Source organism: Oncorhynchus mykiss, chromosome 20, assembly GCF_057628025.1.
Source record: "Oncorhynchus mykiss isolate SJ-2025 chromosome 20, ASM5762802v1, whole genome shotgun sequence".
NCBI lineage: Eukaryota > Metazoa > Chordata > Actinopteri > Salmoniformes > Salmonidae > Oncorhynchus > Oncorhynchus mykiss.
The window spans coordinates 7,038,692-7,054,439 of NC_143041.1; the positions used below are offsets into that span (position 1 = coordinate 7,038,692).

General features: G+C 45.7%; 1 protein-coding gene across 3 annotated transcripts in view; it reads right to left on the reverse strand.

Moving 5' to 3' along the window:
• sdk2b (sidekick cell adhesion molecule 2b) overlaps window positions 1–15,748 on the reverse strand; it is a 468,680-nt gene that overhangs the window by 64,265 nt on the left and 388,667 nt on the right. For all 3 annotated transcript variants that reach the window (XM_090212049.1, XM_090212048.1, XM_090212047.1), the window contains exons 6-12: window positions 13,877–13,988; window positions 13,332–13,522; window positions 11,873–11,956; window positions 11,300–11,494; window positions 10,304–10,420; window positions 2,617–2,784; window positions 2,259–2,361 (exon numbers count right to left, since the gene is read on the reverse strand). In XM_090212049.1, the coding sequence (XP_090068175.1) occupies window positions 2,259–2,361; window positions 2,617–2,784; window positions 10,304–10,420; window positions 11,300–11,494; window positions 11,873–11,956; window positions 13,332–13,522; window positions 13,877–13,988 (970 nt within the window). The remainder of the gene's footprint in view (window positions 1–2,258; window positions 2,362–2,616; window positions 2,785–10,303; window positions 10,421–11,299; window positions 11,495–11,872; window positions 11,957–13,331; window positions 13,523–13,876; window positions 13,989–15,748) is intronic.

Consider the following 15,748-nt stretch of genomic DNA (forward strand, 5'->3'; position numbering starts at 1 on the left):
TTTTCAATTTTGGTTTCAATAATTTTTTGGGTAATTAAATGCACAATGCATTATGTGGGTTGAATGCTGTAACAACACAGAATAAAACAAGTAGTGAAAGTCCCATAATGGTAGTGTCTGCACATTACAGCTTATTAATTATTAACCAGTTGCATCTCTAGGGGCGCTATTTCATTTTTGGATAAAAAACGTTCCCGTTTTAAGCGCGATATTTTGTCACGAAAAGATGCTCGACTATGCATATTCTTGGAAAGAAAACACTCTGAAGTTTCAGAATCTGCAAAGATTTTGTCTGTAAGTGCCCCAGAACTCATTCTACAGGCGAAACCAAGATGATATGATAGGATAGGATAGGAAATGAGCAGAATTTCTGAAGCTCTGTTTTCTAATGTCTCCTTATATGGCTGTGAATGCGACAGGAATAAGCTTAGACCTTCTGCCGTTTCCCCAAGATGTCGGCAGCATTGTGACGTATTTGTAGGCATATCATTGGAAGATTGACCATAAGAGACTACATTTTCCAAGTGTCCGCCTGGTGTCCTGCGTCGAAACTGGTGCGTAAAGCCATGTGCAAGTATTTTTCCATTTGATTGAGAGGGGAAACCATGCTTCCACGAACGATATATCATCGAAGAGATATGTGAAAAACACCTTGAGGATTGATTCTAAACAACGTTTGCCATGTTTTCAGTCGATATTATGGATTTTCGTTTTTTTTTGGTAGCCAAATGTGATGTACAAAACGGAGCTATTTCTAATACACAAAGAATCTTTTTGGAAAAACTGAGCATCTGCTATCTAACTGAGAGTCTCCTCATTGAAAACATCTGAAGTTCTTCAAAGGTAAATGATTTTATTTGAAGGCTTTTATGTTTTTGTTGAAATGTTGCGTGCTGGATGCTAACGCTAATGCTAACGCTAAATGCTACGCTAGCTAGCTACTTTTACACAAATGATTGTTTTCCTATGGTTGAGAAGCATATTTTAAAAATCTGAGATCACAGTGTTGTTTACAAAAGGCTAAGCTTGAGAGATGGCATATTTATTTCATTTCATTTGCGATTTTCATGAATAGTTAACATTGTGTTATGCTAATGAGCTTGCTGATAGATTTACACAATCCTGGATACAGGGGTTTTTTCATAGCTAAACGTGACGCAGAAAACGGAGCGATTTGTCCTAAACAAATAATCTTTCAGGAAAAACTGAACATTTGCTATCTGAGAGTCTCCTCATTGAAAACATCTGAAGTTCTTCAAAGGTAAATGATTTTATTTGAATGCTTTTCTGTTTTTTTGTGTAAATGTTGCCAGCTGAATGCTAATGCTAAATGCTACGCTAAATGCTACGTTAGCCATCAATACTGTTACACAAATGCTTGTTTTGCAATGGTTGAGAAGCATATTTTGAAAATCTGAGATGACAGTGTTGTTAACAAAAGGCTAAGCTTGAGAGCTAGCATATTTATTTCATTTCATTTGCGATTTTCATGAATAGTTAACGTGCGTTATGGTAATGAGCTTGAGTCTGTATTCACGATCCCGGATCTGGGATGGGGAGATCAGAAAGGTTAACCATCATTTACTCACATTACTTTAATAAAATATTTCAGTTGTTGTATATATTATAGTTGTTTTATATGATGACTTTATTATTTCATTCCAAGTCATCATCTCACCTCTATAGAGCTGCTGCCTACGTTGTCTGACAAAATCACTATTTTAGTAGTTCTTCAAAGTAAATAAGGCAAACTTTAATGACTGCTGAATACCAACTATCAAATCACTTACATCCTGTATTTTCAGGTAGAGATACCTCGAAACAACAGCTTTCTATCCCTCTCCATCACACATTCTTCTGTCTCTTCTCTCCGGGTCTGTCTGACACTAACCTAACGTAGCAGGGGCCTCAGGAACACACCGGACAAGTAGGCGCGCAATTGAAAATGGTCATTGTAGTTAATGATGCAAAACACATTGTAAATTTTGCTCTAAACTATGTAGAATCTTAGCCTTTGCAGACTACATCTCCCTACTACATCGCACAGGTTAATCTTTAGAGAAATAATTGAGCAATGTTGTCCACGAGTTGTTTAAAAACAGAAAAATTTTGGTTAATCGCTCAGCACTATTCTGTGCTTCTATGTGTGTCTCTCTGTGTTTGTGTGTTGGTCGGTGGGTGGTTTGGTTGGTGGATGTGTGTGTGTGTGTGTGTGCGTTTGTGTCACTGTACATCGTGATTGGTGTGTGATCTCCTACCTAACGGTGACACTGGGGTCGTGTGTAACTCCACAGGTCATGGTGGCCTTGGTGCCTTTGATGACACTCTGGTCCTGAGGGGGAGTGTTGATACGTGTACGAGCTATAGGGGAGAGAGAGAGTGGATGTATGAACACACATGTTCTGATTTCGCCAAGTGGCACATTTTGTCACTGGATCAAGTCACATGCTGTCCCTGGAACAAGTCACACGTTGTCCCTGGATCAAGTCCATCAACCAATCAGATAATAGTCTGCTATGTGACATCATCAACATGTGCAAGATTTAGCGAGTCTCACCCAGGGACCGACGCAGTGCACAAGACACTCCCTCCTCCCACCTACACACACACACTCACCCCACACCAACAGGTCAGCAGCAGCCTCGTCTATGCCCCGGGAGTTGCTGGCCATGCAGGTATAGGTGCCAGCATCTGATAAGTGGGAGGGAGAGATGAGCAGGCTGCCTGACTCCAGCAGGGTGAACCTGGGCAGTTGGACAGAACCACTGGCCAGGACACGCTCACCTGGGGGTAGAGAGAGAGAGAGTGGGAAAGAGAGAGAGAAAGAGAGAAACACAGTTAATTGGGGACACTCATATGTGTTTTTGTAATTGACCTCTGATGTCTTGTTGGGTTTGGGAAATGTAGGAGATGCTGGGGAAACTGATTGTGGTAACTGATTGATTGATTGTTACTATTTATTGATTTAATTTTGTATTCAATGTTAATTGGCAAAAGAGACCTGTGGCCCAATATCGCTGCCCACACCTGCCCATCCGTCCAGCTTCACTACTCTGGACGGCTCTGACTTAGAATGCGTGGACAACTACAAATACCTACAGTGCCTTGCGAAAGTATTCGGCCCCCTTGAACTTTGCGACCTTTTGCCACATTTCAGGCTTCAAACATAAAGATATAAAACTGTATTTTTTTTGTGAAGAATCAACAACAAGTGGGACACAATCATGAAGTGGAACGACATTTATTGGATATTTCAAACTTTTTTAACAAATCAAAAACTGAAAAATTGGGCGTGCAAAATTATTCAGCCCCCTTAAGTTAATACTTTGTAGCGCCACCTTTTGCTGCGATTACAGCTGTAAGTCGCTTGGGGTATGTCTCTATCAGTTTTGCACATCGAGAGACTGAAATTTTTTCCCATTCCTCCTTGCAAAACAGCTCGAGCTCAGTGAGGTTGGATGGAGAGCATTTGTGAACAGCAGTTTTCATGTTACGGTGCGTGAATGAGGACCCAAAAGCGAATTAACTTAAACAGAGCTTCTTTAATTACCAAACATAGGTAGGCTCAGACGGACCGGCAGATTCCGACAGGACAAGACAAGGTTACAGCAAACATGACGACAGTCTGGTTCAGGCATGAAACACAACAAACAAGAATCCGACAAGGACAGGAACACTCGAGGAGGAAACCTGGCGGCAACGGAGGAAATCCTCGATCAGCGCACGGTCCAGCACGTCCCGAGAGGGAACCCAACTCCTCTCCTCAGGACCGTACCCCTCCCAATCTACGAGGTACTGGTGACCACGGCCCCGAGGACGCATGTCCAAAATTCTACGGACCCTGTAGATGGGTGCGCCCTCGACAAGGATGGGGGGGGGGGAAGACGAGCGGGGGCGCGAAGGACGGGCTTGATGCAGGAGACATGGAAGACCGGGTGGACGCGACGAAGGTATCGCGGAAGAAGAAGTCGAACTGCGACAGGATTAATGACCCGAGAAATACGGAACGGACCAATGAACCGCGGGGTCAACTTGCGAGAAGCCGTCTTAAGGGGAAGGTTCTGAGTGGAGAGCCAAACTCTCTGACCGCGACAATATCTAGGACTCTTAGTTTGTCGCTTATTAGCAGCCCTCACAGTCTGCGTCCTATAACGGCAAAGTGCAGACCTGACCCTCTTCCAGGTGCGCTCGCAACGTTGGACAAAAGCCTGAGCGGAGGGGACGCTGGACTCGGCGAACTGAGATGAGAACAGCGGAGGCTGGTACCCGAGGCTACTCTGAAAAGGAGATAGCCCGGTCGCAGACGAAGGAAGCGAGTTGTGGGCGTATTCTGCCCAGGGGAGCTGTTCTGACCAAGACGCAGGGTTACGAAAAGAAAGACTGCGTAAGATGCGACCAATAGTCTGATTGGCCCGTTCTGCTTGACCGTTAGACTGGGGGTGAAAGCCGGAAGAGAGACTGACGGAAGCCCCAATCAAACGGCAAAACTCCCTCCAAAATTGAGACGTGAATTGCGGACCTCTGTCCGAAACGACGTCTGACGGAAGGCCATGAATTCTGAAAACATTCTCGATGATGATTTGTGCCGTCTCTTTAGCAGAAGGAAGCTTAGCAAGGGGAATGAAATGAGCCGCCTTAGAGAACCTATCGACAACCGTAAGAATAACAGTCTTCCCCGCTGACGAAGGCAGTCCGGTGACAAAATCTAAGGCGATGTGAGACCACGGTCGAGAGGGAATAGGAAGCGGCCTGAGACGGCCGGCAGGAGGAGAGTTACCGGACTTAGTCTGCGCGCAGACCGAACAAGCAGCCACGAAACGACGCGTGTCATGCTCCCGGGTGGGCCACCAAAAACGCTGGCGAATGGAAGCAAGAGTACCCCGAACGCCAGGGTGGCCGGCTAACTTGGCAGAGTGAGCCCACTGAAGAACGGCCAGACGAGTAGGAACGGGAACGAAAAGAAGGTTCCTAGGACAAGCGCGCGGCGACGGAGTGTGAGTGAGCGCTTGTTTTACCTGCCTCTCAATTCCCCAGACAGTCAAACCGACAACACGCCCCTCAGGGAGAATCCCCTCGGGGTCAGTGGAGGCTACTGAAGAACTGAAGAGACGAGACAAAGCATCAGGCTTGGTGTTCTTAGAGCCCGGACGATAAGAAATCACAAACTCGAAACGAGCGAAAAACAGCGCCCAACGCGCCTGACGCGCATTAAGTCGTTTGGCAGAACGGATGTACTCAAGGTTCCTATGGTCAGTCCAAACGACAAAAGGAACGGTCGCCCCCTCCAACCACTGTCGCCATTCGCCTAGGGCTAACCGGATGGCGAGCAGTTCGCGGTTACCCACATCATAGTTACGTTCCGACGGCGACAGGCGATGAGAAAAATACGCGCATGGGTGGACCTTGTCGTCAGAGAGGGAGCGCTGAGAAAGAATGGCTCCCACGCCCACCTCTGACGCGTCAACCTCGACAACGAACTGTCTAGAGACGTCAGGTGTAACAAGGATAGGAGCGGATGTAAAACGATTCTTGAGGAGATCAAAAGCTCCCTGGGCGGAAACGGACCACTTAAAGCACGTCTTGACAGAAGTAAGGGCTGTGAGAGGAGCTGCCACCTGACCGAAATTACGGATGAAACGACGATAGAAGTTCGCGAAGCCGAGAAAGCGCTGCAGCTCGACGCGTGACTTAGGGACGGGCCAATCAATGACAGCTTGGACCTTAGCGGGATCCATCTTAATGCCTTCAGCGGAAATAACAGAACCGAGAAATGTGACGGAGGAGGCATGAAAAGTGCACTTCTCAGCCTTCACAAAAAGACAATTCTCTAAAAGGCGCTGGAGGACACGTCGAACGTGCTGAACATGAATCTGGAGTGACGGTGAAAAAATCAGGATATCGTCAAGGTAAACGAAAACAAAGATGTTCAGCATGTCTCTCAGGACATCATTGACTAATGCCTGAAAGACAGCTGGAGCGTTAGCGAGGCCGAAAGGAAGAACCCGGTATTCAAAGTGCCCTAACGGAGTGTTAAACGCCGTCTTCCACTCGTCCCCCTCCCTGATGCGCACGAGATGGTAAGCGTTACGAAGGTCCAACTTAGTAAAAAACCTGGCTCCCTGCAGGATCTCGAAGGCTGAAGACATAAGAGGAAGCGGATAACGATTCTTCACTGTTATGTCATTCAGCCCTCGATAATCTATGCAGGGGCGCAGAGACCCGTCCTTCTTCTTGACAAAAAAAAACCCCGCTCCGGCGGGAGAGGAGGAGGGGACTATGGTACCGGCGTCAAGAGCTACAGACAAATAATCTTCGAGAGCCTTACGTTCGGGAGCCGACAGAGAGTATAGTCTACCCCGGGGGGGGGTGGTTCCCGGAAGGAGATCAATACTACAATCATACGACCGGTGTGGAGGAAGAGAGGTGGCCCTGGACCGACTGAACACCGTGCGCAGATCGTGATATTCCTCCGGCACCCCTGTCAAATCACCAGGCTCCTCCTGTGAAGAAGAGACAGAGGAAACAGGAGGGATAGCAGACATTAAACATTTCACATGACAAGAGACGTTCCAGGAGAGGATAGAATTACTAGACCAATTAATGGAAGGATTATGACAAACTAGCCAGGGATGGCCCAAAACAACAGGTGTAAAAGGTGAACGAAAAATTAAAAAAGAAATGGTTTCACTATGATTACCAGAAACAGTGAGGGTTAAAGGTAGCGTCTCACGCTGAATCCTGGGGAGAGGACTACCATCCAGGGCGAACAAGGCCGTGGGCTCCTTTAACTGTCTGAGAGGAATGTCATGTTCCCGAGCCCAGGTCTCGTCCATAAAACAGCCCTCCGCCCCAGAGTCTATTAAGGCACTGCAGGAAGCTGACGAACCGGTCCAGCGTAGATGGACCGACAAGGTAGTGCAGGATCTTGAAGGAGAGACAGGAGTAGTAGCGCTCACCAGTAGCCCTCCGCTTACTGACGAGCTCTGGCCTTTTACTGGACATGAAGTGACAAAATGACCAGCGGAACCGCAATAGAGACAGAGGCGGTTGGTGATTCTCCGTTCCCTCTCCTTAGTCGAGATGCGGATACCTCCCAGCTGCATGGGCTCAGCACCCGAGCCGGCAGAGGAAGATGGTAGTGATGCGGAGAGGGGGGCGACGGAGAGCGCGAGCTCCTTTCCACGAGCTCGGTGACGAAGATCAACCCGTCGCTCAATGCGAATAGCGAGTTCAATCAAGGAATCCACGCTGGAAGGAACCTCCCGGGAGAGAATCTCATCCTTTACCTCTGCGCGGAGACCCTCCAGAAGACGAGCGAGCAAGGCCGGCTCGTTCCAGCCACTGGAGACAGCAAGAGTGCGAAACTCAATAGAGTAGTCTGTTATGGATCGATTGCCTTGACATAGGGAAGACAGGGCCCTGGAAGCCTCCTCCCCAAAAACAGATCGATCAAAAACCCGTATCATCTCCTCCTTAAAGTCCTGATACTGGTTAGTACACTCAGCCCTTGCCTCCCAGATTGCCGTGCCCCACTCACGAGCCCGTCCAATAAGGAGAGATATGACGTAGGCGACACGAGCAGTGCTCCTGGAGTAAGTGTTGGGCTGGAGAGAAAACACAATATCACACTGGGTGAGGAACGAGCGGCATTCAGTGGGCTCCCCAGAGTAACACGGCGGGTTATTGATTCTGGGCTCCGGAGATTCGAAAGCCCTGGAAGTGGCCGGTGGATCGAGGCGGAGATGGTGAACCTGTTCTGTGAGGTTGGAGACTTGGGTGGCCAGGGTCTCAACGGCATGTCGAGCAGCAGACACTTCCTGCTCGTGTCTGCCTAGCATCGCTCCCTGGATCCCGACGGCTGAGTGGAGAGGATCCGAAGTCGCTGGGTCCATTCTAGGTCGGATTCTTCTGTTACGGTGCGTGAATGAGGACCCAAAAGCGAATTAACTTAAACAGAGCTTCTTTAATTACCAAACATAGGTAGGCTCAGACGGACCGGCAGATTCCGACAGGACAAGACAAGGTTACAGCAAACATGACGACAGTCTGGTTCAGGCATGAAACACAACAAACAAGAATCCGACAAGGACAGGAACAAAAACAGAGAGAGATATAGGGGACTAATCAGAGGGAAAAAGGGAACAGGTGGGAAAAGGGGTGACGAGGTGGTTAGGGGGAGACAAGGCACAGCTGGGGGAAAGAGGGGGAGAAAAGGTAACCTAACAACGACCAGCAGAGGGAGACAGGGTGAAGGGAAAGGACAGAGACAAGACACAACATGACAGTACATGACATTTCAGTTCTTTCCACAGATTCTCGATTGGATTCAGGTCTGGACTTTGACTTGGCCATTCTAACACCTGGATATGTTTATTTTTGAACCATTCCATTGTAGATTTTGCTTTATGTTTTGGATCATTGTCTTGTTGGAAGACAAATCTCCGTCCCAGTCTCAGGTCTTTTGCAGACTCCATCAGGTTTCCTTCCAGAATGGTCCTGTATTTGGCTCCATCCATCTTCCCATCAATTTTAACCATCTTCCCTGTCCCTGCTGAAGAAAAGCAGGCCCAAACCATGATGCTGCCACCACCATGTTTGACAGTGGGGATGGTGTGTTCAGCTGTGTTGCTTTTACGCCAAACATAACGTTTTGCATTGTTGCCAAAAAGTTCAATTTTGGTTTCATCTGACCAGAGCACCTTCTTCCACATGTTTGGTGTGTCTCCCAGGTGGCTTGTGGCAAACTTTACACAACACTTTTTATGGATATCTTTAAGAAATGGCTTTCTTCTTGCCACTCTTCCATAAAGGCCAGATTTGTGCAATATACGACTGATTGTTGTCCTATGGACAGAGTCTCCCACCTCAGCTGTAGATCTCTGCAGTTAATCCAGAGTGATCATGGGCCTCTTGGCTGCATCTCTGATCAGTCTTCTCCTTGTATGAGCTCAAAGTTTAGAGGGGCCAGGTCTTGGTAGATTTGCAGTGGTCTGATACTCCTTCCATTTCAATATTATCGCTTGCACAGTGCTCCTTGGGATGTTTAAAGCTTGGGAAATCTTTTTGTATCCAAATCTGGCTTTAAACTTCTTCACAACAGTATCTCGGACCTGCCTGGTGTGTTCCTTGTTCTTCATGATGCTCTCTGCGCTTTTAACGGACCTCTGAGACTATCACAGTGCAGGTGCATTTATACGGAGACTTGATTACACACAGGTGGATTGTATTTATCATCATTAGTCATTTAGGTCAACATTGGATCATTCAGAGATCCTCACTGAACTTCTGGAGAGAATTTGCTGCACTGAAAGTAAAGGGGCTGAATAATTTTGCACGCCCAATTTTTCAGTTTTTGATTTGTTAAGAAAGTTTGAAATATCCAATAAATGTCATTCCACTTCATGATTGTGTCCCACTTGTTGTTGATTCTTCACAAAAAAATACAGTTTTATATCTTTATGTTTGAAGCCTGAAATGTGGCAAAAGGTCGCAAAGTTCAAGGGGGCCGAATACTTTCGCAAGGCACTGTATATTTCACTGGTCACCCCCAAAGCCAATTCCTCCTTCGGCCGCCATTCCTTCCAGTTCTCTGCTGCCAATGACTGGAACGAACTACAAAAATCACTGAAGCTGGAGACTCATGTTTCCCTTACTAGCTTTAAGCATCAGCTGTCAGAGCAGCTCACAGATCACTGCACCTGTACATAGCCCATATGTAAATAGCCCATCCAACTACCTCATCCCCATACTGTTATTTATTTGATTTATTTTGCTCCCATTTTGCACCCCAGTATCTCTACTTGCACACTTATCACTCCAGTGTTAATGCTATATTGTCATTACTTTGCCACCATGGCCTATTAATTGCCTTACTTCTCTTATCCTACCTCATTTGCACACACTGTATATATATTTTTCTATTGTATTATTGACTGTATGTTTGTTTATTCCATGACAACTGTGTTGTTATTTGTGTCGCACTGCTTTGCTTTATATTTGCCAGGTCACAGTTGTAAATGAGAACTTGTTCTCAACTGGCCTACCTGGTTAAAAAATATGACTCTGCTTAAATAAAGGTTAAATAAAAAACGTAATAAACTAATAGCTGGTATTAGTCTGCATGAGCTAGATAGACTGGTACCATGGGATATACTGTGGATTCATCCAGCCTTTTGCAGATATTTGAGTAATGTTATGATTGGACATTATTCAATCATAATGGAAAAAACATATTGTGAATGTCTGCTTCTCCCCTATGACACAGTGTGTGCCTGGTGGAGGGGTGCAGTGGAGTGAGTCTGACCTTTCTGCCAGGTGATGGCCGGTCTGGGAGCTCCTGATGTTTCACAGTGGAGGATGATTGACATGCCATCAATCACTGTACTGTCGGATGGCCCAGCTGTGATGTTAGGGGCGATGCCTGAGGGGAGACACACACGTACGCGCACACACGAGAGACGGAGAGAGAGCAGGTTAGAGACACAGACAACACATACTGTTGAGAGAGAAGGTACGGTGGAGGTCAATTTTTGTTGTTGAAAAAAAGACATAAAAACACACGCATGTACACGGGCACACACACACACACACACACACACACACACACACACACCCCTTCAGACACATTGATTGGAAGCACAAAGGCAGGCAGAGGGTTACAGAGAGGTGAGGGAAAGAAGTTGTCTTCAATAGGAACTCATCAAACCCCTCCAGACATTAATGGCTGTGTCTGAGACAGACTTTTTCTCTGTACTGGATCTGTGTTCAGCGAGCACTTTGTAGCTCTAACACTCCCAGGATCAACACAGCAGTCATTCCCCTTCATACCATCCCCTCACAATCCAGAAGGAAAGAGAGAGAGGGAGGGAGTGAAGGAAAATGGAAAAGACAGGTTGACAAAGCCTTCTCCCCCGTTCACAACAGCCAATTAATCAAAGTCTTAGAAGATGACATCAGAACATGCCACTCGTAGAAGTGACAGAGAGAGAGAGAGAAAGAGAGGAAGGTAAAGAAAGAGAGTTAGTAGAAAGAGAAGGGAGGTGTACGTGAAACACCGATAGAGAACAGGGAGGGCTAGGGAGAGCAGCAATAAACCAGGTAGGCTGAGACAGATTAGAGGACGGTGCTTCAGGTAGCGAGAGGGAGGGGTGTACTAACAGAACCATTCATTCATTCGGATAACAGGGTTGAAATAAGTGGTACACATCAACGCAGGAAGTATGTAGAATGAATGAGTAAAGGGAGCGCGAGGACTGAGACGGTGAGTAAAAAGAATAAAAAGAACAGCATGGAGACTCACTAGTGACAGCCAGGTAGGTGTTGGTCTGCACCTCTCCAGCTAGATTCCGGGCGAAACACTGGAACATTCCTGTGTCGTCGGGCAGAAGGCCGTTGACCTGCAGACTGCCTCCCACCAACACCCTGTACCTCGGGGTCTTCACCGGACTGATGGGCACCGCATCCTTATACCACACAATGTCTGGCTGAGGCACACCTAGAGGAGGGAGAGAGGTAGTTATGTACTGGAAAAGTGGTAAACACACTTTTGTCCTGGATATGTGGGGATATATAATCAAACACACACATACCTGGATATGTGGATATGAGGGGATATATAATCAAACACACACATATGTGGATATGTGGATATGAGGGGATATATAATCAAACACACACATATGTGGATATGTGGATATGAGGGGATATATAATCAAACACACACATATGTGGATATGTGGGGACAGAAATACACACACATAGACACAGACAGATACACATGTGATCATGCTCTGAACTCGTACATGTGTGTCCATACGGACACATATGAATGCATATGCATACACACAGATACCCAGAAATGTGCACGTCTCACCTCGTGCCTGGCAGGGGATATCCACCACTTTCTCCATCTCGGCAGTAATGTGTTTCTCTGGTTCCTTCACAAACTGGGGGGGCTCTGAAAGAGAGAGAGATATGGTCATCCACTAAAAGTCTCAAACATTAGCAGGATTTACGCAAAACACATGTTTCTCAAGATATGATTTTGGCCATTCAGAATCATAAATTCATGAACACAGATCAAACTAAACTAATGCATACCTTGAACATGTAAGAATGCCCCAGATTCTCACCCTGTACATGTAATTAGGCCCCTAAGAGGCCACAGAGTCTTACCTTGTACATGTAGGTAGGCCCCAGATATATTCTTACCTTGAACATGTAGTTAGGCCCCAGATATATTCTTACCTTGAACATGTAGGTAGGCCCCAGATATATTCTTACCTTGAACATGTAGGTAGGCCCCAGATATATTCTTACCTTGAACATGTAGGTAGGCCCCAGATATATTCTTACCTTGAACATGTAGGTAGGCCCCAGATATATTCCTTACCTTGAACATGTAGGTAGGCCCCAGATATATTCTTACCTTGAACATGTAGGTAAGCCCCAGATATATTCTTACCTTGAACATGTAGGTAGGCCCCAGACATATTCTTACCTTGAACATGTAGGTAGGCCCCAGATATATTCTTACCTTGAACATGTAGGTAGGCCCCAGATATATTCTTACCTTGAACATGTAGTTAGGCCCCAGATTTATTCTTACCTTGAACATGTAGGTAGGCCCCAGATATATTCCTTACCTTGAACATGTAGGTAGGCCCCAGATATATTCCTTACCTTGAACATGTAGGTAGGCCCCAGATATATTCTTACCTTGAACATGTAGGTAGGCCCCAGATATATTCTTACCTTGAACATGTAGGTAGGCCCCAGATATATTCTTACCTTGAACATGTAGGTAAGCCCCAGATATATTCTTACCTTGAACATGTAGGTAGGCCCCAGACATATTCTTACCTTGAACATGTAGGTAGGCCCCAGATATATTCTTACCTTGAACATGTAGGTAGGCCCCAGATATATTCTTACCTTGAACATGTAGTTAGGCCCCAGATATATTCTTACCTTGAACATGTAGGTAGGCCCCAGATATATTCCTTACCTTGAACATGTAGGTAGGCCCCAGATATATTCCTTACCTTGAACATGTAGGTAGGCCCCAGATATATTCTTACCTTGAACATGTAGGTAGGCCCCAGATATATTCTTACCTTGAACATGTAGGTAGGCCCCAGATATATTCTTACCTTGAACATGTAGGTAAGCCCCAGATATATTCTTACCTTGAACATGTAGGTAGGCCCCAGACATATTCTTACCTTGACCATGTAGGTAGGCCCCAGATATATTCTTACCTTGAACATGTAGGTAGGCCCCAGATATATTCTTACCTTGAACATGTAGGTAGGCCCCAGATATATTCTTACCTTGAACATGTAGGAAGGCCCCAGCGTTGACAGAAGGCACACTGCTGCTGCGGAGGACCACCTCACACTCATAGAACCCTGAGTCACTGACCACAGGGCTGATAATGGTCAGTCTGCGGTTGAAGTCACTCAGACCACTGGTGACAAGAACCCTGTTCTTCCTCCATGTGATGCTGAGTTTGATCAGGGGTCTGGGACGGAAGCGAGGGAAAGACAGAGAGAGAGAGAGCGAAAAAGTAATAAAGTGAGAGAGAGAGTGAGAGACAGAGAGAAAGAGATCGAGAGAGAGTGAGTGAGTGAGTGAGTGAGTGAGTGAGTGAGTGAGTGAGTGAAAGAGAGAGAGAGAGCGTCATGATTTTGAAAAGACACAAATATATTTACAGAATATTTACAGAACAAACACAGACAGATTAGTAGTTGACTCATTAATCACTCGTTACACTTTTGGCTTCTCAAAAAATGATCCATCAAAACCAATCAGTCTGTCAGGAAGACAACAGATGATGACAGATTTGAGACTAGAGAGTGGGGAAGCATGGATTTACCTGGCGTTGGCGACACACTCCATGGTGACTTCAGACGTGCCTGACACTACACTGGTGTTCCTGGGGGGGATGATTATGGTGGGGGCGATAGGGTCTGCAGGACCACCCACATCTGGAGAGAGAGAGGGAGAGAAAGAGAAATATATAGAGTACTGCACACACTACAATTACTTAGGCCAATATCCACTAATAATAAAAACTCAAAAAATAGCAATTAAGTTTTGGAAACATCTAAAATACAGTGACCCCCTCTCATATCATTACCAAGCCCTGCAATGCCAAGAGCTGAGCAAAGAAAAGAGTCCCCTCATTGAGCTGGTCCTGGGGCTGAGTACACAAACCTGTTCTACTAACACACTGAAGCCTCAGGACCAGAACATCCAATCAATCAGAATAAACCAAATTACCAAAACACAGTCAAAACAAAACTACATTACTTATTGGGAAACACAAGCACAAAGCAAAATGCAGTGCCATCTGGCCCTAAATCGACAGTACACCGTGGCAAACTTTTTGATCATGGTTACTGATGAAAACCTTGACAAAGTACAGGCTCAATGAGCAAAGCCTTGCCATTGAGAAGGGTAGACACAGGAACACCTGGATTCCTGTAGAGGAAAGGTTTGAGTATCATTTCCCCAAATTTGAAACCCTTATTCAAGGTTTCAAAGACCTCTCTGATGAGGATAGACTACCCGTCCTGTTGGGGGAGGACCCAGAGAGCTGTGGGTTGGCAGTGCACTAGATTGCTGCCTGCCATTAGGTGAAGGACCTTGTCTGACAGGCCAACCAACCTGCACATGTCCTCTATGCTTATTGTTATTGTTCAGTGTATGGTTATTTTTACCCTTGGTTATTGTTGTTACTGTTGTCCCATTGACAATACTGATTATTATTTTTCATTATGTTAATATTGTAAATCTCCAAAGTAAGCTTTGGCAACATGTACATTGTTACCTCATGCCAATAAAGCAAATTCAATTTAATTGAATTGAGAGAGCGAGAGAGGGAGAGAGAGAAAGAGGGATAGACAGTAAGTGTGAAATAGAGAGAACGAGAGAGAGAGACACATTTCCTCAGCGAAAACAATGTACTGAGCAAATGTCAAATTGTTTTTACCAAATTACTGTACGACAGACCACGTATTCACCCTGCACACCCTAATTGACAAACACACAAACCAAAACAAAGGAAAAGTATTTTCATGCTTTGTTGATTTCAAAAAAGCTTTCGACTCAATTTGGCATGAGGACCTGCTTTATCAAATTGATGGAAAGTGGTGTTGGGAGAAAAATATATGACAATATAATATCCATGTACACAAACAACAAGTGTGTGGTTAAAATTGGCAAAAAACACACACATTTCTTTCCACAGGGCCATGGGGTGAGTGAGACAGGGGTGCAGCTTAAGCCCCATCGTCTCCAACATATATATCAACGAATTGGCAAGGGCACTAGAACGGTCTGCAGCTCCTGGCCTCAACCTACTAGAATCTGAAGTCAAATGTCTACTGTTTGCTGATGATCTGGTGCTTCTGTCCCCAACCAAGGAAGGCCTACAGCAGCACCTTGATCTTCTGCACAGATTCTGTCAGACCTGGGCCCTGACAGGAAATCTCAGTAAGACAAACATAATGGTGTTCCAAAAAAGGTCCAGTTGCCAGGACCTTCTCAAGAGAAGATAGGCTATGTGCACACTTCCCACAAAATGAGGTGGAAACTGAGCTGCACTTCCTAACCTCCTGCCAAATGTATGACCATATTAGAGACACATTTTTCCCTCAGATTACCCACAGAGCCCAACAAAGAATTCGAAAATAAATCCAATTGTGATAAACTCCCATATCTATTGGGTGAAATACCACAGTGT